This window comes from Ochotona curzoniae, unplaced genomic scaffold (assembly GCF_017591425.1).
Source record: "Ochotona curzoniae isolate NIBS_2020 unplaced genomic scaffold, NIBS_Ocur_1.0 scaffold_4763, whole genome shotgun sequence".
NCBI classification, from domain to species: domain Eukaryota; kingdom Metazoa; phylum Chordata; class Mammalia; order Lagomorpha; family Ochotonidae; genus Ochotona; species Ochotona curzoniae.
This window is the reverse complement of record NW_024467123.1, coordinates 3,501,202-3,525,361: the sequence shown is the minus strand read 5'-3', so window position 1 is coordinate 3,525,361 and position 24,160 is coordinate 3,501,202. Positions and strand designations below refer to the sequence as shown.

General features: G+C 41.5%; 1 protein-coding gene across 12 annotated transcripts in view; it reads left to right on the top strand.

Moving 5' to 3' along the window:
* The window catches only part of MAPK8 (mitogen-activated protein kinase 8), a 39,986-nt gene extending 16,122 nt beyond the window's left edge, over positions 1 to 23,864 (top strand). For 2 of the 12 annotated variants that reach the window (XM_040970527.1, XM_040970536.1), the window contains exons 5-11: positions 1,995 to 2,160; positions 6,436 to 6,507; positions 7,751 to 7,933; positions 8,226 to 8,350; positions 8,842 to 8,905; positions 11,963 to 12,040; positions 19,459 to 23,864. In XM_040970527.1, the coding sequence (XP_040826461.1) occupies positions 1,995 to 2,160; positions 6,436 to 6,507; positions 7,751 to 7,933; positions 8,226 to 8,350; positions 8,842 to 8,905; positions 11,963 to 12,040; positions 19,459 to 19,604 (834 nt within the window). In that variant the 3' untranslated portion in view covers positions 19,605 to 23,864. The other 10 variants (XM_040970529.1, XM_040970531.1, XM_040970530.1 and 7 more) reach the window with 10 other exon arrangements.
* Positions 23,865 to 24,160: the final 296 nt, after the last annotated feature.

Genomic DNA, 24,160 nt, shown 5'->3' with positions numbered 1-24,160 from the left:
GACAGAGAGGAAGATCTTCCGTCCGATGATTCACTCCCCAAGTGAGCCGCAACGGGCCGATACTATGCCGATCCGAAGCCAGGAGCCTCTTCCGGGTCTCCCACGCGGGTGCAGGGTCCCAAAGCTTTGGGCCGTCCTCGTCTGCTTACCCAGGCCACAGGCAGGGAGCTGGAAGGGAAGCGGGGCTGCCGGGATTAGAACCGGCGCCCATATGGGATCCCGGGCGTGCAAGGCGAGGACTTAACCACTTGCGCCACCGCGCCGGGCCCAATCATGGTTTTAAAACATTTATTGTGTGAAACAATGAAATGTGAGAGAATGTGAAGCTCACCAGACTGCAGGCGTGAATGTGGCAGACTTAGCGCAACTCTTGCAGAATATTGTGCTTTTCACAAGAAAGATAAATGTCTTTTTTTAAAAAAAGATTTATTTATTTATTGGAAAGTCAGATATACAGAGAGGAGGAGAGAAAGAGAGGAAGATCTTCCATCCGATGATTCACTCCGTAAGCGGCTGCAGCAGCTGGAACTGCGCCGATCTGAAGCCAGGAGCCTCTTCCAGCTCTCCCACGTGGGTGCAGGGTTCCAATGATTTGGGCCGTTCTCAACTGCTTTCCCAGGCCACAAGCAGGGAGCTGGATGGGAAGTGGAGCTGCCGGGATTAGAACCGGTGCCCATATGGGATCCTGGCACAGGCAAGGCGAGGACTTTAACCACTTGCGCCACGCTGCCAGGCCCAGGACAAATGTCTCTTTCTGAGATGCCACTTCACACGGGACAGACTTGAATTGGACCCATGGCATAGAGCAATATTTCAAGTTCGTAGAATAACAGTAGTGGAGGTTTTATCTTATTGTTACCAAGCTTACTGATATCTTTGTGTGTTTCTTTTGTAAAACCATGGAGTTACATATTTCTAAGCCCATTTATGAGTGCATCAGAATATGTTAAAAAGAAAAAAAAACAACCTAGGAAGGTACTTCAAGAATTCAGCAAAAAATGTAATTAAAAATGTTTGTTTTTGTGCAGAAAAAGTTTGCAACTTCTTTATAATATACATTTTCTGTGAACTTGAAGGCCCCCTCATATGTGCTGTGTGGGATGTAGACATAGAAATATTCTTTTTCTTTCAGCCTGGCTTTGTTTCCTGTTGTGGCAGGCATGTAACGTGTACTGCTCATCATTCCATGTAGTGCGTTGTATTCATGTGTGCACATACACCTGCTGGGTTTTTTGATTCTTGATGGAATTCCTAAGGGCTAATGGCAAAGTGTGTTGAATATGAGTGTCTAGGATACCGCCTGCCTGTGTAACGGGCATTGCACAGGATTACTTCTGGTTGGGGTTAGGTGAGAAATAGATCATGCTCACATTATTTAGGAGTGCCATTTGCAAGTGAATTATGGATTAGTGGCACTAAGATAGCAGTATCCTATTTCTACAAGCAGACAGAAGTTTTCTGAGCAGATTTTTATCATTTTAGATGGGAAGTGATGGATAGAAAGACTGATAAGGAACTATTTGGGCCCTTTAAATCTGCCAGTCTGAAAGGTCAGAGAACATTTGCAGGATTGAAGACATGGCCTGTTAGGGATTTGTAATAGCTATGTAAAACTTATTACTTTAAAATGAGATTGTAAAAATACATAATTTAGTATATAAATGAATAGAGATATTAACTTATGACTTCTCTTAATGGTTCTTACATAAGTTTCAAGAGATCTTTTCTTTGATGAAAGCGTTGTAGCTGTTACAATTTCTTGCAAATAAGACATCACTGATTTTTTTCTAATAACTGTACTCACAAATATAATACTCCTTAGAACTGATGTATTGGCTTTGCCGTTTCCTTAGGAGGCTTTGCATTACTGGTACCAGTTAGGAAAATGATTACTGTAAATTGTTTTATAAATGACAGGATAACTTACAATAATTATGAACCGAAAAGTCTTTGTGCAAAACTTAGTGATTGTTTTTTATTTTTGTTTCTTGAAGGACCTAAAGCCCAGTAATATAGTAGTGAAATCAGACTGCACTTTGAAAATTCTTGACTTTGGCCTGGCCAGGACTGCGGGAACAAGTTTCATGATGACTCCGTATGTGGTGACTCGCTACTACAGGGCGCCTGAGGTCATCCTAGGCATGGGCTACAAGGAAAACGGTCAGCAAGCTGTTTCTGTTGTAAATTTTCTTTTGATTTGGTTTCTTTTGTTCATCAGATGCTTATACTGAAATGCCTATAGTTAAATGTGTATCATTCTTTGAAACATGTATCAACAGTCTGAAAGCAAATACCAGTGTTGCAAATATTTGGAAAAATGTGAGGGCCCTGTTTATTTAAATGCAGACTCATACCATCAGTACTGCCATCGGAGCAAGGATTCATTGCCGTAGCTTCTGCAACAGACTCTGTGTCCTTTGCTTGCCTACAGCTTGGACCTGACTGTTGACTCCTGCATAGAGGAGGTGTGCAGTGTCCTGATGGCTTACTCTTGGCAGCAATCCCTGTGTACTAATGATGTGTGCCCACATTTCTAGTTGCCATATGGTCAAGGTTAATAGTAGTAGTAGCCTTAAGGAAATGGCAGCCTGTGTGCTTATATCCAGTTAGTGTATTACATACTAACCTTGGAATCAGAGTTTTGGAAAACTATTTGATACATATGTAGTGAATGTGGGCGGTTTTTATATATAGGGAAAGAAATTTCCTTGAGTCTAGGAGATAAGTAAGTCTGTGCAATTTTATTAAAATGATCGATAACTTTTAAATGTAATAACTTATCAAAAACACTCCCTAAAATCAGATCTAGACTTTTTTTTAAGGAAGAACAGCAATTCACTCACTAAAAAAAAGTACGAAGCCAATCTTTCTCTCTTTTTTTAAAGATTTATTTATTTATAAAGTCAGATTTACAGAGTGAAGGGGGAACAGAAAGTTCCCCCATTCACTGCTTCTTTCCTCCAAGTGACCACAACAGCCAGAGCTGAGCCAATCCCAAACCCAGGAGCCAAAAACTTCTCTGGGACCTCCCACGCGGGCACAGGGTCCCACGGCTTTGGGCCGTCCTTGCCTGCTTTCCCAGGCCACAAGCAGGGAGCTGGAAGGGAAGTGGAGCAGCTGGGATACAATCCGTCGCCCATATAGCATCCCAGCGCGGGCAAGGCCAGGACTTTAGCCGCTAGGCTACTGTGCCAGGCTCTGAGCCAATCTTTAAAATTGTTTTATCTTTCATAAAAGATACTATTGAATTTAGGAGTTTAGTTTAATTCTGTTTTCTAAGCTAATTAAAAATTGTTATTTCAGACATTTTCTACCAGTTCTTTTTATGTAAACTTGCTCTTTTATTTTCCCATTTTTTGCCTAATGTTTAGAGGTTTTATATATATATATTTTTTTTTTTTTTGAGAATTCAGGTGATTAATATGAAGCCTGCTTTTGCATTTGTTGTGAAACTATTGGTTATCTGTGTAATGTCAGTATCCCCTAGATGTGGTCTAGGGGTAGCTTCCCACTAAAGGATGTCAGAAGCAATTGACACACATTCCTCTCCCAGATAAGAAAACCAGAGATCGTATTAGTGCTGCTTCACCCCCCAACAAACTCATCATAGCCTTCTTTAGTCAGTAGAACTAAATGTCTACACTTCCTCCTGTCAGTGACATGTCGCAGCCACACTCAGCTGTTTCAGTAACCTTGTTTTATCTGTCTTTTTTGTAAGCTACCTCAATATTTTGGAGGAGTGTGCAATAAAAGGTCATATTTTAACTGTCAACAGACAAAGCAGTTTGTCCGTTTAAGGCTAGTTTTTTTGCATGAATCAGTCGCCTTAATGATTGTCATGGTCTTCATTGGCCCTTCTAATACCTTCTCTTGATCAGTTTTCAAGATTTTTTTTTTGGGTCCAGCGGCGTGGCCTAGCAGCTAAAGTCCTCGCCTTGAACGCACCGGGATCCCATGTGGCACCAGTTCTAATTCCAGCAGCTCCACTTCCCATCCAGCTCCCTGCCTGTGGCCTGGGAAAGCAGTTGAGGACGGCCCAAAGCCTTGGGACCCTGCACCCGTGTGGGAGACCTGGAGGAAGCTCCTGGCTCCTGGCTTTGGATCGGCATAGCATCATCCATTGCGCTCACTTGGGGAGTGAATCATTGGACGGAAGATCTTCCTCTCTGTCACTCCTCCTCTCTGTATATCTGACTTTCCAATAAATAAATAAAAATCTTTAAAAAAAAATCGATTTACCTTTAATGGAAAGGCAGATTTATAGAAAGAAGGAAAGACAGAAAGATCTCCCATATCTCCCATCTGCTAGTAGACGCCCCACATGACCTCAACAGTTGGAGCTGAGCCAAGCTAAAGCCAGGAGCCGGGATACCCCTTCAGGACTCCCACATGGATGCAGGGTCCCATCCTCCAGTGCTTTTCCAGGTTACAAGCAGGGAACTAGATGGAAGTAGAGCAGCTGGGACACAAACTGTTGCCCATGTGGGTTGCCAGCACTGGAGGTAGAGGATTAGCCAATTGAGCCGTCACCCCAGCCCTAAGATCTTTTTGTTTTCTAGATTTTAAATATGTTAATAAAAGTTACTAACATGGCTGTGTCCTGGCTATCAAAGTTTGCCATTGTCTTTAAAATATAATAGGAAAGACTTACTCTAATGGATTTTTGCTCAAGAAGAAAATCCCGGGGGAAAAAAATGTCATTCTCTGATTGACTGGTTTATGAATATTAATTTTTCCTTCAAACTTTTATCCTTGGTAGCTGAGTCATACTATACATATTAAAAGATTTATATACCTTTTAATAGAAAATTTTTGGGAAACTTTAGTCCCACAGGATAAGACTCCTCAGTGAACTGGCAATTTCATTCTAAGAATGTGTGAGGAAGTACAGATTTCTAATTGCCCGAGTCCTCCAGGATGGTAAGCGGTTTCTCCCTTGAACATCTATGCCTGCTGCTTCCCTCTTCAGCTCGCTAAGAATTCGGGCTTTCAAACTAAAACGCCCATTTCTAAGACTTATGTTTAAATTGTCACCATCCCACCAACCCCGTTAAACTAGAAGCATCTGCTCCTTTTTTATCAGGTATTTCAACCAACGATGTGCTGCATGTTTTACTACATAGATGGAGAGTCCCAAATTATGTTTCCATGAGAGTCTAGCAGACTGTTTAGCATTGAGAAGGACTCCGGGTCAGGCAGCTTGAGGGTCATGGTGTCTGCCCAGAGACTCAGTCCTGTGAAGGTGTCCTGCCGTAGACAGCCAAGGTGCAACTCCTTAAACCAAAGCAGCTTTAGGTGAGAAACATAGAGTTCACTGGCCTGACTAGGATTCCTTAGGAATTAGCTTCTTCGTTCTCTATGCACTGGTTTCTTTGGGATAGTCAAGTGAATATACCTTATTTTTGTGCTGCCAAGAAGAGAATTGTCTTTTAATTCAAAATAAATGTAGCGCTTCTTGTGTTCTCATTAAATAAACTTATGAAATCCAGTTGGAAATTTTCTGAAGACCTTGAGATAAACTACTTACTCATAGAGGCATTCCTTCTGTTAAGTATTTTAATCTGCTAAATTATTTCTGCTTATGCTTCTTTCTTTTATTTAACTTAAAGAGAGAGTATAATGCACAGTTTAACTTTAAAAACGCTGTATTTAATTTTTGTACTTTTACTACCTTATGTGCATTTTTATCTTTATGTATAAGGCTTGTGTTTGGTTCTGTTTGATAAATTCTTAATCACAAAATGTCAGGGTAATTTTTTGTGTGTGTAATTACTGTGCATATCTCTCACTTTAAAATTAGACGATGTAATTAAAAGGCCACTTTTTTTTTTCTTTTATGAACCAAAGGCTTTTGAAAAATATTTTGTTTTATATTATTCCATTAGCTAAAGATAAAATCATGTTTTTCTTTCTGTGGTGTGTTGCAGTTTGTATATAATGCAGTCATATTATGCTTCTTTGATTTTAATGACCTTTTGCTTTGCTTTTCCTTCTTTTGTGCTGCAAACATATAGTGGATTTATGGTCTGTGGGGTGCATTATGGGAGAAATGGTTTGCCACAAAATCCTCTTTCCAGGAAGGGACTGTATCCTTGTGCTGCTGCAGCATTCAGTTAGCTGCTCAACTTCCTGCTAACGGAAACGATGCACGACATTCATACATACCGTTGTTGTTGAAAAGACATAAAAAGTTTGTGGCTGTTATAGTTCCAAAACTTGCTGATAAGAAACTAAAGTATTTGTAGGCTGCATCTGGCAGTAGGACATACAGTCTCTGCTGGTAGTCAGAGCACATTCACTGTCACTCATTTTTATTTTATACTGCTTTCTATAGTTTGAAATTATACATGGTGTGTGTGATTTTCTTTAAATGTTTTATTTATTTTTTATTTTAACCAGGATCTTTATGTTAATGTCATTGCATTTTGTTTTCAGTTGACATTTGGTCAGTTGGGTGCATCATGGGAGAAATGATCAAAGGTGGTGTTTTGTTCCCAGGTACAGATCGTATCCTTATCTTTGGCCTAAAATGTAGTTTCTAAAGGTCAAAATGTATGACAGCTTGGTCAGGTATAATGCATTTGTCTCTCCCTAATATAAGTATTGTTAAATTACTCTTTCAAAATACCACCTGCTATTTGGCCTAAACTTTCCTTTCCCTCATTTTGTTTCACGTGTTAATACTGAAACCTGCTCAAGTATAATTATCCACAGTCACTTGCTGGCTTTGAGTTGATTTATTGAGCTAAATAAAAAAATCATGGCTTGCATTAAAATTTCTAATAGTTATACAGTTGAGTGAGTATAGACATACCTAAACATTGATACGAATTTTGGAATTATCTGTTGCTTCTGGCCATTTTTTTAAGTTTTGTCCTCCTTTTTGTTATGTGTGTTTCTGTGTGTGTCTGTGTGTGTTTTATTGTTGTATCATAGCTGAACATACTGAATCTTTCATTTGAGAATTTCAGCAATAATAGTTTCATATGGTGATGTTTGGATTCGGAGTCATGCTTTTTTGTCCATTGGGCAGCTTTTGATATTTACATTAAAAATGACAGCTATTACATTTTTGGTAACTGGTGGCAGAATTACTTAGAAGGCATGGCAAAGGCCACGGCAAGCTGCTGAGCAAGGAACGCGAGGGCTAGGAAGAAGGAAAACAGGGAGGCCCAGAGTTGACTGAAATGGTGAATCTGCGTTCATGTCCGCTAAGTAAAGAATGGTGGAGGAAAGTGCCACTTTTATCCAAGCCACAAGTTTTATTGCCACTAGTTATTTTCTCTTACTGTAGAAAACTTTAAAAAGCAGGTCAGATTATAGAAATGATTCTTAACTCTGTCGAAAGTACATTCAGACTTTCTGATAATTTTGAAGAAAATGCCAGTTGGTGAGTTAGAATTATGTACAGTTTACTTGTACTGTTCCAGTGCATGGTGACGCTCACTGATTCTGTGAGTTGCTTATAATTATGCTTACAGTTTGTCAGCTGAAGCCTCTATTTTTGTGGTAAAATCAGTATTTGTATACACGCATGCACACACACACACACAGTAAATAGACATACTCATTGACCATTTCTGTCCACCTACAGTCATTGTGTTTGGAAGGTGGCTGTGAGATAGAAAATTTATAACGGCCACATTCTTTCTGAAATGCTTTGATTTTCCATTTTCTTGATATGTTAATGAGTGTAACTAACATGTCAAACATTAGCTACAGAATATTTTTCTTAGCTACTTGATATTAGATATTGATCAGTGGAATAAAGTTATTGAACAGCTTGGAACACCGTGTCCTGAATTCATGAAGAAACTCCAGCCAACAGTAAGGACTTATGTTGAAAACAGACCTAAGTATGCCGGATATAGCTTTGAGAAACTCTTCCCTGATGTGCTTTTCCCAGCTGACTCGGAACACAACAAACTTAAAGGTACTTTTCACAAATGTGTAATCCCATTATGTGGGGTGTGTGTGTGTGTGTGTATTCCTGTTCCTATGGGACATAACCCAGGGTTGTCTGTGAATGTAGAATGAAGTGAAACTTTAGCTTTTTTATCTTTAACTTTCTAATTTTGAATCCTATGTATGAATGATTCGGTAGTAAAATCTGTTCTTTAAAATATAAACCTTTTCAAAAAAGATCACCTCAGGTTTCTGAAATGTGTTGATAAATTGCGAGGCCTTTATGAACACAGTGTGCAGTACCATCATTGTTTTTACAGCCAGTCAGGCAAGGGATTTGCTTTCTAAAATGCTGGTGATCGACGCGTCCAAGAGGATCTCGGTAGATGAAGCTCTGCAGCACCCGTACATCAACGTGTGGTATGATCCCTCGGAAGCAGAAGCCGTAAGTCCTTGCTTACTGTCTGAAGAAGAGGCTGCACTGTCAGAATTAAGTTACGCTTGGAGGAGACTTGTTAATTTGAAGTGTGTTACGGTGGTGTTTTCTGTTTTCACAAGAACAGTGCCTTAAACAAACGACTATATCGAAGCACCTCCTACACAAAATAGACTCACCTTGATATGTGATGAAAGGGGCAGGGGAGCTAGGATGTTGATTGCCCTGGGGGACATCTTGGCTTAGAAAAAAGTTTGCTTATGCAAAGCCTGCAAGAAGTCTATGATACAGTTGTATAACATTGTCGAGAACTGTTTTAGGAGATCAGCTGCTTCTCCTTGCGGGAAGTCTTGCGGTGTGTCTGTATAAGAAGGTTGTTGGTGATTGATCTGTGTAGGTCTTACCATGCGTTTTTACAAGCTTTCCACCTGATCATCTAAATAATTGCAGTGTATTGATTCCCAATCAAGTGTCTCAATTATTGTTGCCTTGTTTTCCAGCCACCACCAAAGATACCTGACAAGCAGTTAGATGAGAGGGAACACACAATCGAAGAGTGGAAAGGTAACCTTTATCGGATTCTGAGAAAACGGAAAGAGCTGCTGAATTTTTTAGGATGGTTTGTTCACTACATTAGGGAAATTACTGATTTTTGCATTATTCATAACTGATGTTTATTTGGTAATATAATACCTAATATTTTTATAAAGATGGAAGATACTTTCCCTTCTCTCCTTGACTTAATTGTTCAGCTTTCGTACCCCGAACACCAATACAGTCTCTCGGGTTTTTCCATAGACTGTAAATATGCAATTGCACTTGGAGTATTCCTTCCCTCCTCTCTTAGCATTTTTAAGTTGTAGATCGTTGTATGCTATGTATATTTTGCATACTTGCCTTATTTTAGTAATTCTGTTTTTTTTTTTTTAAGATTTATTATTATTATGTTGGAAAGACAGATATACAGAAAGGAGATAGAAGGATCTTCCATCTGCTTTTCACTCCTGAAGTAGCTGCAGTGGCCAGAGCTGAGCCTATCTGAAACCAGGAGCCAGGAACAACTTCTTGGTCTCCTGCGTGGGTGCAGGGTCCCAAGGGCTTGGGCCATCCTAAACTGCTTTCCCAGGCCACAAGGAGGGAGCTAAATGATAAAGTGGAGCAACTGGGATACACACTGGTGCCCATGTGGGATCCTTGCACATGCAAGGCGAGGATTTAGTTACTGGGTTATTGCACCTGGCCTGTAATTCTGTATCTTCAAGGTGTCTCTCTCTGAGTTCATGTGGCTGCCCTGTTTGTACTCTGATGTCACAGCTTCTGTGTCCAGCTGCCTTCTGAAGGGCATTCTATATGTCCAGCCATTGCTTTTACAGCAACTGTATGCTATTTTTGCACATATGAGAATATGTCTGTAAGAAACCTTTAAAGGAGATGTGCTGCGCCAAAGGATATTTTTGTTATTTCTAAGTTAGTTTCCACAAAAATCGTGGTTGTGTCATATAGCTAAGTATCTTTTGCTCTCCCTCTGATTTCAGCAGAATGCCAACAGATTAAGTAATTAGAAGTATAGTAACTTTGTTCTGTTTTATGGATGTAATTGCCTGTTGATGATACTTTGGCAGTCATGGAAATGTTAATCCAGGTGAATTTTAGATCCCCATTTACTGTGTTTATATTGTCATTTGGTGTTTCAGTGCTTTTGTAACTATGCACTTTTGGGTAAATCACCATTTGTAATTTGTCTTCAATAAGGGCAGTAGACCTGTTATTAAGACATGGCTATTGGGATACTGGGAAAGCAAAAGGGACTGGGGATTAGAAACCTGAATGGGTAGTGAATCTGTACATCTATTTTGGGAAAAAAGTATTTGGTTCTTCTTGAGAAAAAGCAGACACTTTTGTTTCCTGACGGGCCTTTGGGAGCTTCAGGGTTGACAAAGACAAGAGAACTGGGGAGAGCCTACTGTATTTGAATCTATGTAGGGATGTACCTCCGGGCCAGAATAGAATCCAAAGTTTAGCCTGATATTTTATGTTCCGTTACCTTTGTAACAGACATGGAATTTTATAGAATTATAACAGGAAACAGTACCGATTGTACTGCAGTGTTACTTATGAGTTGCAACCAGTTTCAGAGATAATAAGTGGTGGTAAATGATATTTTAAAATGAGGGAAATATAGTTTCATTTATCAAGGGTATATTTGGGGTTTTTTTATTACTTTAAAAATGTTTACCTTTATTCTGCGTCTTTTTCTTCCAACCCAAAGTATATTTCACTAGTTGTCTAGAAACTGCATTTTTCAAGATTTGCTTAACAGTTTTAGCTCCCAAGTAGGAAACACAATAATCTATTGTCAAAGATATTAACAACAGATTTTTTTCTAGTTAATATTTGTTTGATTCTTCTGTCTGAATCTCTGCTCATAAAGAGGTTCTGTTTTTTCTTTTTAAAAAGCTATTTTTTATGGAGTGCTTACCTTTTTTTGAATAGAAGTATCTATTTTCTTTCTTTTTTTAAGATTTATTTTGTTTTTATTACAAAGTCAGATATACAGAGAGGAGAGACAGAGAGGAAGATCTTCCATCCGATGATTCACTCCCCAACAGCCAGTGAGCGCAACAGCCAGTACTATGCCAATCCGAAGCCAGGAGCCAGGAGCTTCTTCCGGGTCTCCCACACGGGTGCAGGGTCCCAAGGCTTTGGGCTGTCCTTGACTGCTTTCCCAGGCCACAAGCAGGGAGCTGGATGGGAAGTGGAGCTGCTGGGATTAGAACCGGCACCCGTATGGGATCCCGGCGTGTTCAAGTTGAGGACTTTAGCTGCTAGGCCATGCCGCTGGGCCCAAAAGTATCTGTTTTCTTTTCTGTCAAGACTTTTCTGTTTTTTACTTTGAGCCTAAGATTGTAGTAGCAAGCAGATTTTAATTCATTCCCACAGTTACCATCCAAATCATACAGCAGAATATAGGGCAGGAGGCATACCCCCAGCGGACAGCGCCCCGTGTCTCCATGAGAACAGTCCTCATTGTGGCCTGCCTGCTCTTCACAAGCAACATGGAACCAACAAAAAAAAAAAAACCGCTTCAGATTTCTTGTTGTGCCGGACTATTTACTCAGACAGCTGAGCTGTTTTACCTACCTGTGCTTTTCCTCCATGAATATATTTATGTTCCATTCTGACAGGAGAAGCTTTCATACCATTTTTTAATTCTTTTTAAAAGATAGCCGGTTGAGCACCTACTATGTGCTTAAAGCAGAATGCCAGGTCTGAGGACCTAAAGTTGGGAACTGAGTAAGCTTTTGTGATGTAACTTGCTGGGTGATGTGCTGTAGTCAGGATGCTGGCAGAGTCAAAACAATAAAGCTTGTAGCATAGCTCTGTCTTTCAGCCAACTTAAGAAGCATTAAAGCAGATTTTGAGTTTCCTTTATGTAATTTGTAGTTGCAAATCTGAGGTTCTTGCTAACCCCTGTCACTCTTAGATGGCGACTTTACAGAGCCTCTGCCACTGGCAGGACACTGCTTGAAATACTCAGTGTATACAAAGAATGACTTAAAAGTTCCCGTGAGATTGGCTGTCAGACTGTAAAAAGTTCTTTTTTCTCTGTTTCTTTTTCAGAATTGATATACAAGGAAGTGATGGATTTGGAAGAAAGAACCAAGAACGGAGTTATACGAGGGCAGCCCTCTCCTTTAGGTTGGTTACAATATAAAATTGGCTGATTACCAAGGCCTGAAACTTATAGTCTAGCCTTATTTACTACCATTATTATTATTGTTCAAATATTCATAAATCTAAAGAATAAATTTAGCTGGTTACATTTGAAAGCATTGGGACAGACTGGAAGCTTTTTCCCCCTTGGAGCCACAGTTGGAGTGCAACAAGGTCATCCCCTGTGGGTTCTGGTTGCAGTCCCATTTGCTCCACTTTTGATCCAGCTCCCTGCTTACTGCTTCTCGGAAAGCAGTTCAAGGTGACCCAAATGCTTGGGGCCCTGCCCCTGCACCCACTGGGGAGACTGGGATGAAGCTCCTGGCTTCGGCCTGGCCATTGTAGCTGTTTGGGGAATGAACTGGTATATAGTAGTGTGTGTCTCTCTCTCTCCCTCCCTCCCTCTCTCTCTCCCTCTTCCCCTCCCTCCCTCCTTCCCCCCACCCCTTTTTCTCTCTCCTCTTCTCTCCTCTCCTCTTTCTTCTTTCAAATAAGTACAAGGTATAAGTAAATATTTTTTTAAGAAGTAATTTCACTAGTTCCCTTGATATCATTGTAACAGGTTTTTTTGTTTGTTTTGTTTTGTTTTAAGATGTATTTATTTAATTTGAAAGAGTTACTTTGAGCAAGAGCCAGAGCTTTTCCGAGTGCTGGTTCATTCCCCATGTGACCACAACAGCCGGTGCTGGGCCAGGCGACAGGACCTTCTGGGTCTCCCAAGAGGATGACGGGAGTCCAGATACTTGGGCCATTTTCTGCTGATTTTGCAGGCCATTAGCAGAGAGCTGGATCAGAAGTGGAGCAGCAGGGCCTGGCGGCGTGGCCTAGTGGCTAAAGTCCTCGCCTTGAACACGCCGGGATCCCATACGGGTGCCGGTTCTAATCCCAGCAGCTCCACTTCCCATCCAGCTCCCTGCTTGTGGTCTGGGAAAGCAGTCGAGGACAGCCCAAAGCCTTGGGACCCTGCACCCGTGTGGGAGACCCGGAAGAAGCTCCTGGCTCCTGGCTTCGGATTGGCATAGTACTGGCTGTTGCGCTCACTGGCTGTTGGGGAGTGAATCATCGGATGGAAGATCTTCCTCTCTGTCTCTCCTCTCTGTATATCTGACTTTGTAATAAAAATAAAATAAATCTTAAAAAAAAAAAAGAAGTGGAGCAGCAAAGACATAAACTGGCACCCACATGGGATGCTGGCATTGTAGATAGTTTCTATCCACTGTACCACATTGTCAGCCCCCTTTTAAAGGTGTTTTCCTTGGATTAAAAAAACTGACCTCTAAGATTTGGTATTGTCTTCGGCCATACCACCCTGAACGCGCCCGATCTTGTCTGATCTCGAAAGATTTGGTATACATAACACCAAGTTGCAGGTTTTCTTTCGTTTATATTTTTTAATTTGTTGGTCTGAACCAATTAGTGTTAAAAACATTATTGAAAATACTCATTTTCTAAGAAGAAAGCTGGTTTTCAGGATTTAAAAACATTTCCTCTTAAGCTGATCTTTTGAGTGTATGTGAAAGTATAAAAAATTGAGAGGCTGGCAGGTCATACATAGCAAGTATGTAACGGACCCTGGTGATGTATGTACTTCATCTCATTCATCTCTGCACTTCCAGGGTAGAAATTACTCACATTTTACAGACGAGGAAGTTAAAGTTCACAAAGTGGAACATAAAACCATAAATCTGTAGTAAGGTCTATAGAAAAACTATTACAGTAACTTCCAAGTGGGTGGTTGTTCCAGCGTCCCATGTATCTCTGAATTCTCTGGCTACAGGGCTTGGGACAGTTTAATGAAGAGGTGAAATTTGAGCTGAAGCCTGAAGGCTGAATGGCATTTCAAAAGATAGGTCTTCATCAAAAGAGGGGTGCCAACAAGGTGACTGACTGGAGGTGCCTGAGTGCTTGTACCCACACAGAAGGATCAAAGCAGAAACAGAGGGCTAGGGGATGATGTGGCAAGGACCTGTGGAACATGGCCATGCGGCTGTGACACTGATGAAAGCCTTGCCCCCGGTCCCCACGTGGCCCACGGGCGTGCTCACCTGCATAGACTTGTTATGGCATGCTCCCTACCTGTAGCCAGGTGGCAGTGTGTCAGGGCAGCTGGGAAACCCGTTCTACTTGAGAGAGCAGCCTCCTGGCTGTGGGGCTCTTCTGTAGATCTTACGTCACAGCATCATCCACAGCAGACATCAACATTCATTACACCAGAGAAGCCGCACAGGCACTCTGCTGCTGCATCTGCTTGGACTCGGAGTCACTGTTACCTGGTTGGCTGACATCCTAGGACACAACTCCAGGGAAAGTCCTTCAGTATCCAGGTGACCTTTGACACAGGTAATTAGCTTTGTGTGTCAATATAGGGACACAAGAAGCATGAAAAAGCAAGGTGCCATGATTCTAGCAACAGAACACAATAGCTGTAGCAGCAGGCCCCAAGGAAAAGGAAATCAATGAGTTACCTAATAATTGAAAGTAGGGTGAGCATTTGGTCAGCAGTTGGAAGTGCTGTTTACAACATGAACATCCTAGGTCATAGTGTCTGGAGTTGACATCAGTGTGTGCAGATCCTGAAGCAGCTCACTGGTGTCTACTTCAAGAAGCAGCAGCTGCGGAGGCCGCAGCACCAGGAGGCCGAGATCTTTGACACGGAGCAAGAGAGATACAGAATCAAAGCAGCAGCAAGGTAGATCAGAAACCTGTGAATTCAGGCCTGGTTCAGTAGTGTAGTGGTTAAAGTCCTCACCTTGAATGTGCCAGGATCCCATATGGACACTGGTTCTAATCCCGGCAGCCCCGCTTCCCATCCAGCTCCCTGCTTGTGGCCTGGGAAAGCAGAGGATGGCCCAAAGCCTTGGGACCTTGCCCCATGTGGGAGACCTGGAGGAAGCTCCTGGCTCCTGGCTTCGAATCGGCTCAGCTCCAGTCATTGAGGTCACTTGGGGAATGAATCATCGGATGGAAGATCTTCCTCTCTGTCTTTCCTCCTCTCTGCATGTCTGACTCTGCAATAGAATGAATGAATAAATGAATAAATAAATAGATAAATAAATACTTCTCTTTTTTTAAGTAGAAGAAAGCATTTTTTTATTGCTATCATTTTATGATAACAGTTCCATATTCCCTTATCCCCTCCCCAATTCCCCCTTCATTTGGTCAATGTGCATTGTATGCTTGTACAAGATTGTCTTGTTGTAACCCATTTTTTTGAAAGATTATTTACTATTGGAAAGTCAGGTTTACAGAGAGAAGGAGATACAGAAGAAAAGATTTTCCATCCCCAGGTTCACTCCCCAAGTGGCCACAGTGGCCGTAGCTGAGCCTGTCTGAAGCCAGGAGCCAGGAGCTTCTCTGGGGTCTCCCATGCGTGTGCAGGGTCCCAAGGCTTTGAGCCGTTCTCATTGCTTCCCCAGGCCACAAGCAGGGAGCTGGAAGGGAAGTGGAGCTGCCACGACATGAACCAGTGCCTATATGAAATTCCAGTGCATGCAAGGCTAGAACTCCAGCCACCAGGCCACCGTGCCGGGTCCATAACCCATACATTTGTAAAATTATTGTGCTCAACTTTTTGAAAAGACTTATTTTTGTTTGAAAGGCAAAATGATAAAAAGATGTTTGAACCCCCAGTTCACTCCTCCTTCAATGACTGCAGTGTCCAGGTTGTTCCAGGCCTACACCCAGTCCCTGAAATTCCATCAGGGTCACCCAGATGCATGGCAGAATCCCAAGTACTTGTAGCATCACCTACTGCTTTTCCAGGCGCATTAGTAGGGCGCCAGATTGGAAGCAGAGCAGCTGGGATTCAAACCGGTTCTCCTCTATGGGATTGTAGTGTTATAAACTATACCACAACAGCCCCAGGAAAGTACTTCTTAATTTAAAAAAATTTTTAAACCATTTTAATCTTTCTTACAACACTTACCATCTTGTTTATATGCAAAATATATTTTCAGATTGATTTTTTTGTAGTGTAAAGTTGGTTAAATGTTTTTGTAACGTTTGGTGTGACTTTTTACTATACATATATATATATTTTATTATTATTATTATTGACTACATTGCATTATGTGGCACAGTTTTATAGGCACTGGGATTCCCCCAAACCCTCCCCTCGTGGTAGATTCTTTCATCTTGTTGCATTACCACAGTTCAAATTTAGTTGAGACTCTTTCGTTGCAAGCATCTACCAAGCATAAAGTCCAGCATCTTATTGTCCAGATAAGTTAAATGGTTTCTTGGGGAGACAGTCTCTGGTCTGAAGGTAGAGCCGGCAGAGTATTATCCCAATCAGTTAAAAGCCCCGACATTACATCAGTAACAATTTATAATGTTATGGAATTAATTGACATGGTATTGACTAACCAATATGTTGAAAGAAAAAAAAATGCAAGTTCTGAACCACATCCTGTGACTTCTTCATTGACTTTTCAATTATTAGTTTATATACAACTGGGTTTTATACACCTTAAAATGGCTATGGATTACTATTCAGCTGTCTTGTGTCTATTTTAATTTTAGTATTTAGCAGTTTATAGAGTATATTTTACAGTTCATTTTGGCTGCTAAGTCAGGAATGCATTCTTTGAAATTATGGAACTTATTTCTGCATGGTGGAGGTTCACGTGAGATTTCAGAAGTCTGCTGTTTGGGGCAACTTTATATATTAGCATTCCATCCTGGTGAGTGGCATGTGACTAAGGGTCACATGTTAGTAAGTGTAATAATCCCATGAAGTAGGTTGAGCAGTTGTATTTGTTCCTAATTTGTAACTGGATAATTTGGGTCTTAGTACTTATGACAGTAAAATAAGTTAGTGCAAAAATCAAGACTTGATTTCTAGACATTTTCTGGATCTTCAGTAACACTTTGGAAACAGTAAATTAAGTTGTTCTAAAAATATTTAGCACTTGGGAGGCAAGCATTGTGCCACTTGAGGTACCTGCATCTCTTATCAAAGTGCTGGTCTAAGTCTGGCACCCCTATTTCCAGTGCAGCTGAGCTGCGCCCCACATGGGAGACCTGTATTGAATTCTGTTTTGGCTTGTCCTTGCCTAGCCCTTGCTTCTCAGACACTTAGGAAGTACATCTCAGACAGAATACTATTTGTTTCTTCATTTATTGTCTGTCTATCTGCATTTCAAGAAGAAAGTAAATATCTTAAAAATAACTCAGCTTGTGATTATCTACAGAAATGAGGAAGTCCTTTATAAAGTGTCAGTCATAGTGCTGTTTTCATTTAATCATAAAATGTTTACCTCTAGTTAGTGGTTGGTTTCCTATCCTTACTTTGGTTTGGCTAATATTGAAATGAGTGTTCCGGGAAGGACATGTTTGTCCCCCTGAGTTAAGCTGTCCCTTGGGATGCCCTCATCCCATCGTCGTCGTGCCTAGTTTGAGTGGTTTGCCTCTTGTGCTGCCTTCCTCTTTCCTGCTTGCATCTGAGCACAAGCTTTCAAGAGGCCCCTTGGATTAAGTGTTTTCTCGCTCACCATCAGACAGTAAAAGGAGAATTTCAAAACACTGAGATGCTGATTTGGGGGGAATGGTGTTTTCAGCTTGTTTGTAGTTTCACTGGCTGGTGAAGTTCAGCCTTAGAGATTCTGCTGGTATTGTTTGGATACCAGTTGTTTCATTCCGTAAGTGTGCGTTTGAGAGTCATGTATAACTTGATTTGCATTTGGAATTGTCCCTTACGCGGGTTAGAATATGAGTTGATTTTCACATAGTTCCTACCCCCAACACGCGAGACGGTCTTGCCTCCTCTTCTTCTTTAGGCTTATTTATTTTTATGGAAAGGCAAATTTATAAAAAGAAGAGACAGAAAGATCTTCCATTCATTCTTTCACTCCCCAGGTGACTGCCACAGCCAGAGCTGAGCTGATCTGAAGCTCCCAGGAGCTTCTTTTGGGTCTCCCACACGGGTGGCAGGGTCCCAACACTTTGGGCTGTCCTTGGCTGCTTTCCCAGGCCACAAGCAGGGAGCTAGAAGAAAAGTGACAGAACCAGGGTACAAACTGGTGCCCATATAGGATCCTGGCACGTGCAAAGTGAGGACTTTAGCCACTAGGCTACTGCACCGGCCCAGTCCCGTTGAAGTGATTCTCTGAGTAGGTCAAGTATTCCTATTAGTTTTTAAAATTTGAGAATTTCCTATTCAGTAATTCTTTGAGTAAATACGAAGGATTTCCATTTTTTAGCTATTTAGTGCCTCTCCATTGGTATGATTCCAAGATTTATTAGAAATGAGATAGCCTGAGTTGACCCAGCTAGGCTGCTTGGGTGACCTGGAGAAGTCACTTGACCTCAGGTTAGCAGTAACAGGTAACTGAGGTCCCCCCTGTTAAAGTGGTTTAATTCTTTGTTTTGACTTTTGCTTTAAAGCAAATGTATCAAAATATTGCTTGGACTTTTTGTCTTTAGTAAGAAATCAGCAATTTTTTAAAAGATTTGTTTATTTAGAAGGCAGAGAATCAGAAAAATGGAGTGACAAGGAGAGCTCTACCTTCTACTGGTTCACTCCCCGAATGACTGCAACTCCCCAATGCCAGGGCTGGTCTAGTTTATCACCAGGAGCCAGGATCTGGTCTCCCACATAAGCAGCAGGGACCCAGCTGCTGGAGCTGTCAGCCACTGCTTTCCCAGGAAGCTGGAACAGAGTAGAGCAGGTGGCACCCAAAGCCAAACTTCGATACAGGCTACTGGCATTACAGATGGTAGGTAGCTTTACCTGCTGGGCCACAAGGCCAGCCCTCTGAGACTTCTTAGCCTTGATTTCTTTCAGTGACATGATTCATTGAGATCTTTTTCAGCAACACACATACCGTTTTTCTTGTGTTGTGAGCATTATTCACACGCGTACTGAAGTCCATTCATGGGTCTTGCTATAGAATCCTTTTAAAAAATTCTGTTTTATTTATTTGAAAGGCAAAGGTAGAGAATAACAGAGATCTCTCGTGCGCTAGTTCACTCCTCATATGACCACAGTGTCCAGGGCTAGGGCCAAGCCAAAGCCGTAGGGACCTCGAGCTCCATGTAGGTCTCCCACATTTTTGGGCTTTCCCAGGCACATTAGCAGGGAGCTGGAAGGTCACAGCTGGGACGCAAGCTGATGCCCATGTGGGATGCTTGCAATGCTGGTGGTGACGTCTGTGTCATAGTGCTGGAGCCAGCTCTCATGCAGTGGAAGGAACATAGCTCAAAGTTCTAGAGTCCTGTCTGGATATTTACAGAATTCCCACCCCGTAACCCGTAGTGAATGTTTCTGAGTTTGTATTGTGTTCAGTATTACTTGTGGTGATGTTTAGTGAGTATTCTGAACCCACGGATGTGGTAACAGTGCCAGCACCTCAGGTTGCAACTCTCTCTGCAACTGATTTGCTGTTTTGTTTCTCATAGCACAGGTGCAGCAGTGACCAGTGGCTGTCAGCATCCATCGTCATCGTCGTCTGTCAACGATGTGTCTTCAATGTCAACAGACCCGACTTTGGCCTCAGATACAGACAGCAGTCTGGATGCCCCTGCCGGGCCTCTGGGCTGCTGCAGATGACTGCTTGGGCCTTGGGGGGTGGGGAGGGAGGGGCGTCGGCTAGTCATTCATAGAACTACTTTGAAAACAATTCAGTGGGCTTATTTTTGAGTGGTTTTTTTTTTTCCAAAAAAATGTAGAATTCATTTTGTAGTAAAGTAGTTTATTTTTTTTATTTCAAGTGATGTAATTTAAAATCTAAGTTGTTTCAAAACAGGAACAAAACTGTATTGTTATTTTTTGCTGTAATTAACTGTATAATGTAAACCTAATTATTTTATCATGGTTTAAATTTTTTGCATATTTGCTTTATCTTATGCTGCTGATTTTTTTTTTTACTGAATTTGTAAGATTTTGTTTATCAAAGCAATTATTATGTGGTGACTTGCCTATATCATGAATTATTTAAGATTTTTATAGTTTTTTTTTATTAGAATTTATTTCAGATGTTTTGTTCATGATACTATCCTTCAGGGTTATGTGCTTCTCAATGAAATAACCCCAGAGGAGTGAGGGAGAATAACCTGTAGCCAGTTCTATTCAGGAATAACTACTGTAAATGATGAACGTGTTGAGAGACCTCCAATATTTGCTACTTGCCAATCCTCACTGAGTCACAACAACTGGTAGGCAGCCCTACCAAAGTTTTGGCAAAAACCCTATGATCCAAATGGCAGAATAACCCAGAGCATGTCTTTGAAGGTGCCAGGTGTCTGCCACCACTACCTTACCTCCCTACCATACCCAGCCCAAGTCAAGAGAATATGATGTACTCTGCAAATCTGTGGCATGCTCGAAACTTATCACTTAAAATCAAGAGGATACTTCATGAATAATATATTTCAATGCAAATAAACAGATGGTTCACTTGTACAAGCTATGAGCCTGTTTTTGTATACACCGAGTTAGATCTCCTCAGGCTGCGGATTCCAGCAACGGTCTAGAGTCTAGTCTTTTGCTTTTCCTGCAGCCTCGGGCCCTTGGACCTTTCTGGTTTCCTGTGACATGAAGTGTCAGTTGAGCACCAGTTCTCATGGTGTTTCTAGCCATTTGGTTCTACCTGTAGCATAATCACATTTAAACAAGCTGTCAGGAGGTTCCAAAGCCTACTTTAGCTTTGCGTAGGTGATGTATCAAATGAGCAATATACCGTTCATCTGAAAATAGTAGCACACAGCCATATATAGGATAGCATTTTCCGAGGACTGTTTGTTCACACTGAGCAGAGCAGGCGTAAGTGGTGGTTCTTGTCTGAGTCTTTGGTTTTTTTATACCTGATTTTCACTGTAACACCCAGTGTGGATGTTGAGTAGTGTAAGAATGGTGCTGCTCCTGACAAGTGTATGTTAACTGTTTACATTTTATATCTGCAGAATTATTTCTCTATAACTGAATTTTTCTGAAGTAAAATGTCATTGACGTTTCATTATTTCTGAAATATTCTGTAATGGCCCCAGGCATCTTTTATTGTCTCTGGAACAAGAGGAATTTCCTGTGATGAGCAGGGAAGTGCATCCTGAAGTGGAACGGCAAGGTTCTAGGCAGAAAGCACATTGGAGTTCATGACCAACAGGAGCACGAACAGGTGCAAGCTCAGCATGCGGTGTCTGAAAGTTTCTTTGGTGTTTTATTTGTATATTTAGTACAGAATTCCTCCTGAGCAAGGTATTTTTAGGTCACTGTTAATGTGCAATATTTAAGATTAAAACACGCTAGCCTGTTATGTAGATGATTTGATGATTCAGCGTCATGACTTCTGCCTCACAAGCTTTTTCAGCAACCCCTTTTGTGCTCAGACAACACGGTGCAGTGATCTCATTAGGCACATTAGAATTTTGAGACTGGAACACCTCTTGAGTTACAGGAACACGGATTGGAGTCATGATTGTAGCAGAAATTTGAGCATGAGTGTATTCTTAATTTGACAGTTAGTTCACTTTATTTCATGTCAGATGGATAATGTCACTGTCGCACTTTAACAGCCCGTGTGCTTGGAGAAGATCCCCTTAGTTTGTGTTTCGGTGCCGGGAAGCCTTTTCTGTCCATGCAAGGGCAGGTGTTGGGACTGTGTCGTGTGTGGTAAATGCCAGCTCTCGCTTGCCAGCTACTGTGTTTCAGTGAAATTCAAAGAAAATGAAATCATAATCACTTAATGTAAGTTAAAATAGTTAAATTATATCCTAAAAAATTGCAAGGTTTGCTTATTGAATGTTGTATGTCCTAGCTTTTTAAAATTCCATTGTCTAAATACAGCTTTTCCTCCTAAATCCATGAAGTTGAATGAATATGCATTGATTTTTTTGATATTTTTTATTTTAGAATATTCAAAGCATGTTAAATTTTTTTTCAAAGGAAATGACAGCATTTCTGTCAAGCAGTACTTGTGTGTCAAACCATCTTTCTTAAAATTTCTGTTTTGGGTTTTAGACACTTAACGTACCCTAAAGTCATTTTGACCAAGATTCTATTCAACTTTGTAGGTTAAAAAAGAGACACTAGTGCTTTGTACGTGCGTCTGCCTGGTTGCTGGTCTTACCTTTCAGCGCACACGGACTGTTGGCTAAGCGAGGGTGTTGTTTGGATTGCTTCATTGTAAGATACACACGTAGAGCATCTCAACCCTTTCATGCTGTTGGCCAAAGGCTTTCCGCTTCGTTACACACCTGTGGCTGCTGAGTGTTCCTGCTCTTCGTGTTCACACTGGGTAAGAAGCTCTCACCTCTCGAGCGAGGAGGCTGCCACACAGCCCTGGTCACGGGGAAGCGGGCGTCAGCAGCAGACTTTCCTGTTAGCCCCTTTGTTGTGTCGTCGTGTGCTGATTCTGCTGTGTGGTCTAAGAAGGTGAAGAGGGCAGCAGTGTGATGGCGCGAGCAGCAGCAGGCCACTGCAGCGGGCTCGGGTGACAGTCTAGGCTTGGTTTGCCGCTCTTGGCCAGTAGCCACTAGACAAATGAAGACTTTAAACTGTTCGGTGTTGCCTAGGTGTTAAATTGCGCAACGTGTGGAGGTGAAAAGAGTGTTTGCAGCATTAGTGGTGTCGTTTGTGAGCTGTGTGTGTTAGTCACGCCCTAGCTGTGGAGAGGGTCCGTGGAACCCCGCGCCCCTGAGAAGCTTCTGGTCCCATGCGCGGCCGCCCTGTCCCGTGCAGCCCTCAGCACCGCTGCCTCCACTTCCTGTTCCGTTTGAGTCGCACACTGTGTTTCTACTACTCTCCCTTAGGCTTTTCCTGAGTCCAAGGAAACAAATTATTCCTTAATAGCAAGAAAGGTGAAGAGGTAAAGGGCATTGAAGCAGAAATGTGTAGGGGAGTAAGATTGGAGAACTCATCAGGAAGACAAAAGTCCTAATTAATTTCAAACTAACTGCTCTTGGTTAAGTGCTCTTAAAGGAGAGTCTAGTAAGAGTAACACTTTCTTTCCATTTCTGCTTTAGATTCTCTTTGTTACAGAAACTTGTGAGAAATCTTACCTGTGGATTAGTTTTGCACAATGTTCTAGTCTCAACAAAGACTTACAAATTAAACTCGGTTTTTATTGAACTACCTCACACTAATTTTCTATGCTTTCCCAAGGAAGTGGTCGCCCTCACCATTAGATCTTTACTGAGTGTGAGCTCTAAATGTGCGTGAGATTGCTCAGAGCCATCATTGATACACACCTGGTTAAGTGTGTAAGACTACATACCCTGCATGAGTAGGAGACACTCGCGTGTGTAACCTTTCACTGTGTATCTTGGAAAATTGTGTTCGCTGTGCTTGCTGACGCTATTATTGTCTGTTTTTGTAAGTAGAAACCTGCTCGTGATATCAGTCCATTCTTTACATTTTACAAAAGGAGTAAATCTTAGTAAATTTTACGAAGAAATAAATTACTTTTGTAGGCCCAATATTTGGTATATTTTTGAGAAGCTGTTAATCTTTTAGCTGAACGATGATGAAGTTAACTGAAGTAGCTGTCTACCTGGACTGTGCCATCTATTTTCTCACCCTGCTATATCCTGTGGCAAAGGTTTTCCACCCCGGAAGCCGGAGGAGGAGAACTGACATTGGCTTCCTCCCACTCCCCGTCTGTGCTGCCGCCGGCCTCGTCCCTCCCCTCCCCGTGCCCTGTGCCGCCCTCCCTCTAGCCAGCGCACAGTGGGGCACTCTGTAGGGAATGCTGAGGTCATTATTGTGGTTTTCAGTCGTTCATGCCCTGGTCATTGAACAGGCACCACTGGAATGTAAACAATGTTACCTAGTATGTCCATTGGTTATAATATTTTAAATAAAAAAGAAAAAAGTGGTATGAAAATGGTGAAATTAAGAGTTTTTTCATTGAAAAAATACATAAACTGGTGAGGTTTTGTTTTTATTTTTTTTTTTACATTGTTAACGTTTTCTGATGATCGGGAGAAAAGGGGTGTTAGTAGGGCAGGCGATTTTGCACACGTTATAAAGAGCCTCATCTATAGCCTTGATTTTCTGGTTGATCTAAGTCTTGTGTTTGTGGTATTAGCTGGAGAAATTATGTAAAAAAAACACTTTGTTTCAATGCGCATAACCAAATGGGAGAACAGGCATCATAGCTACTCAGAGAC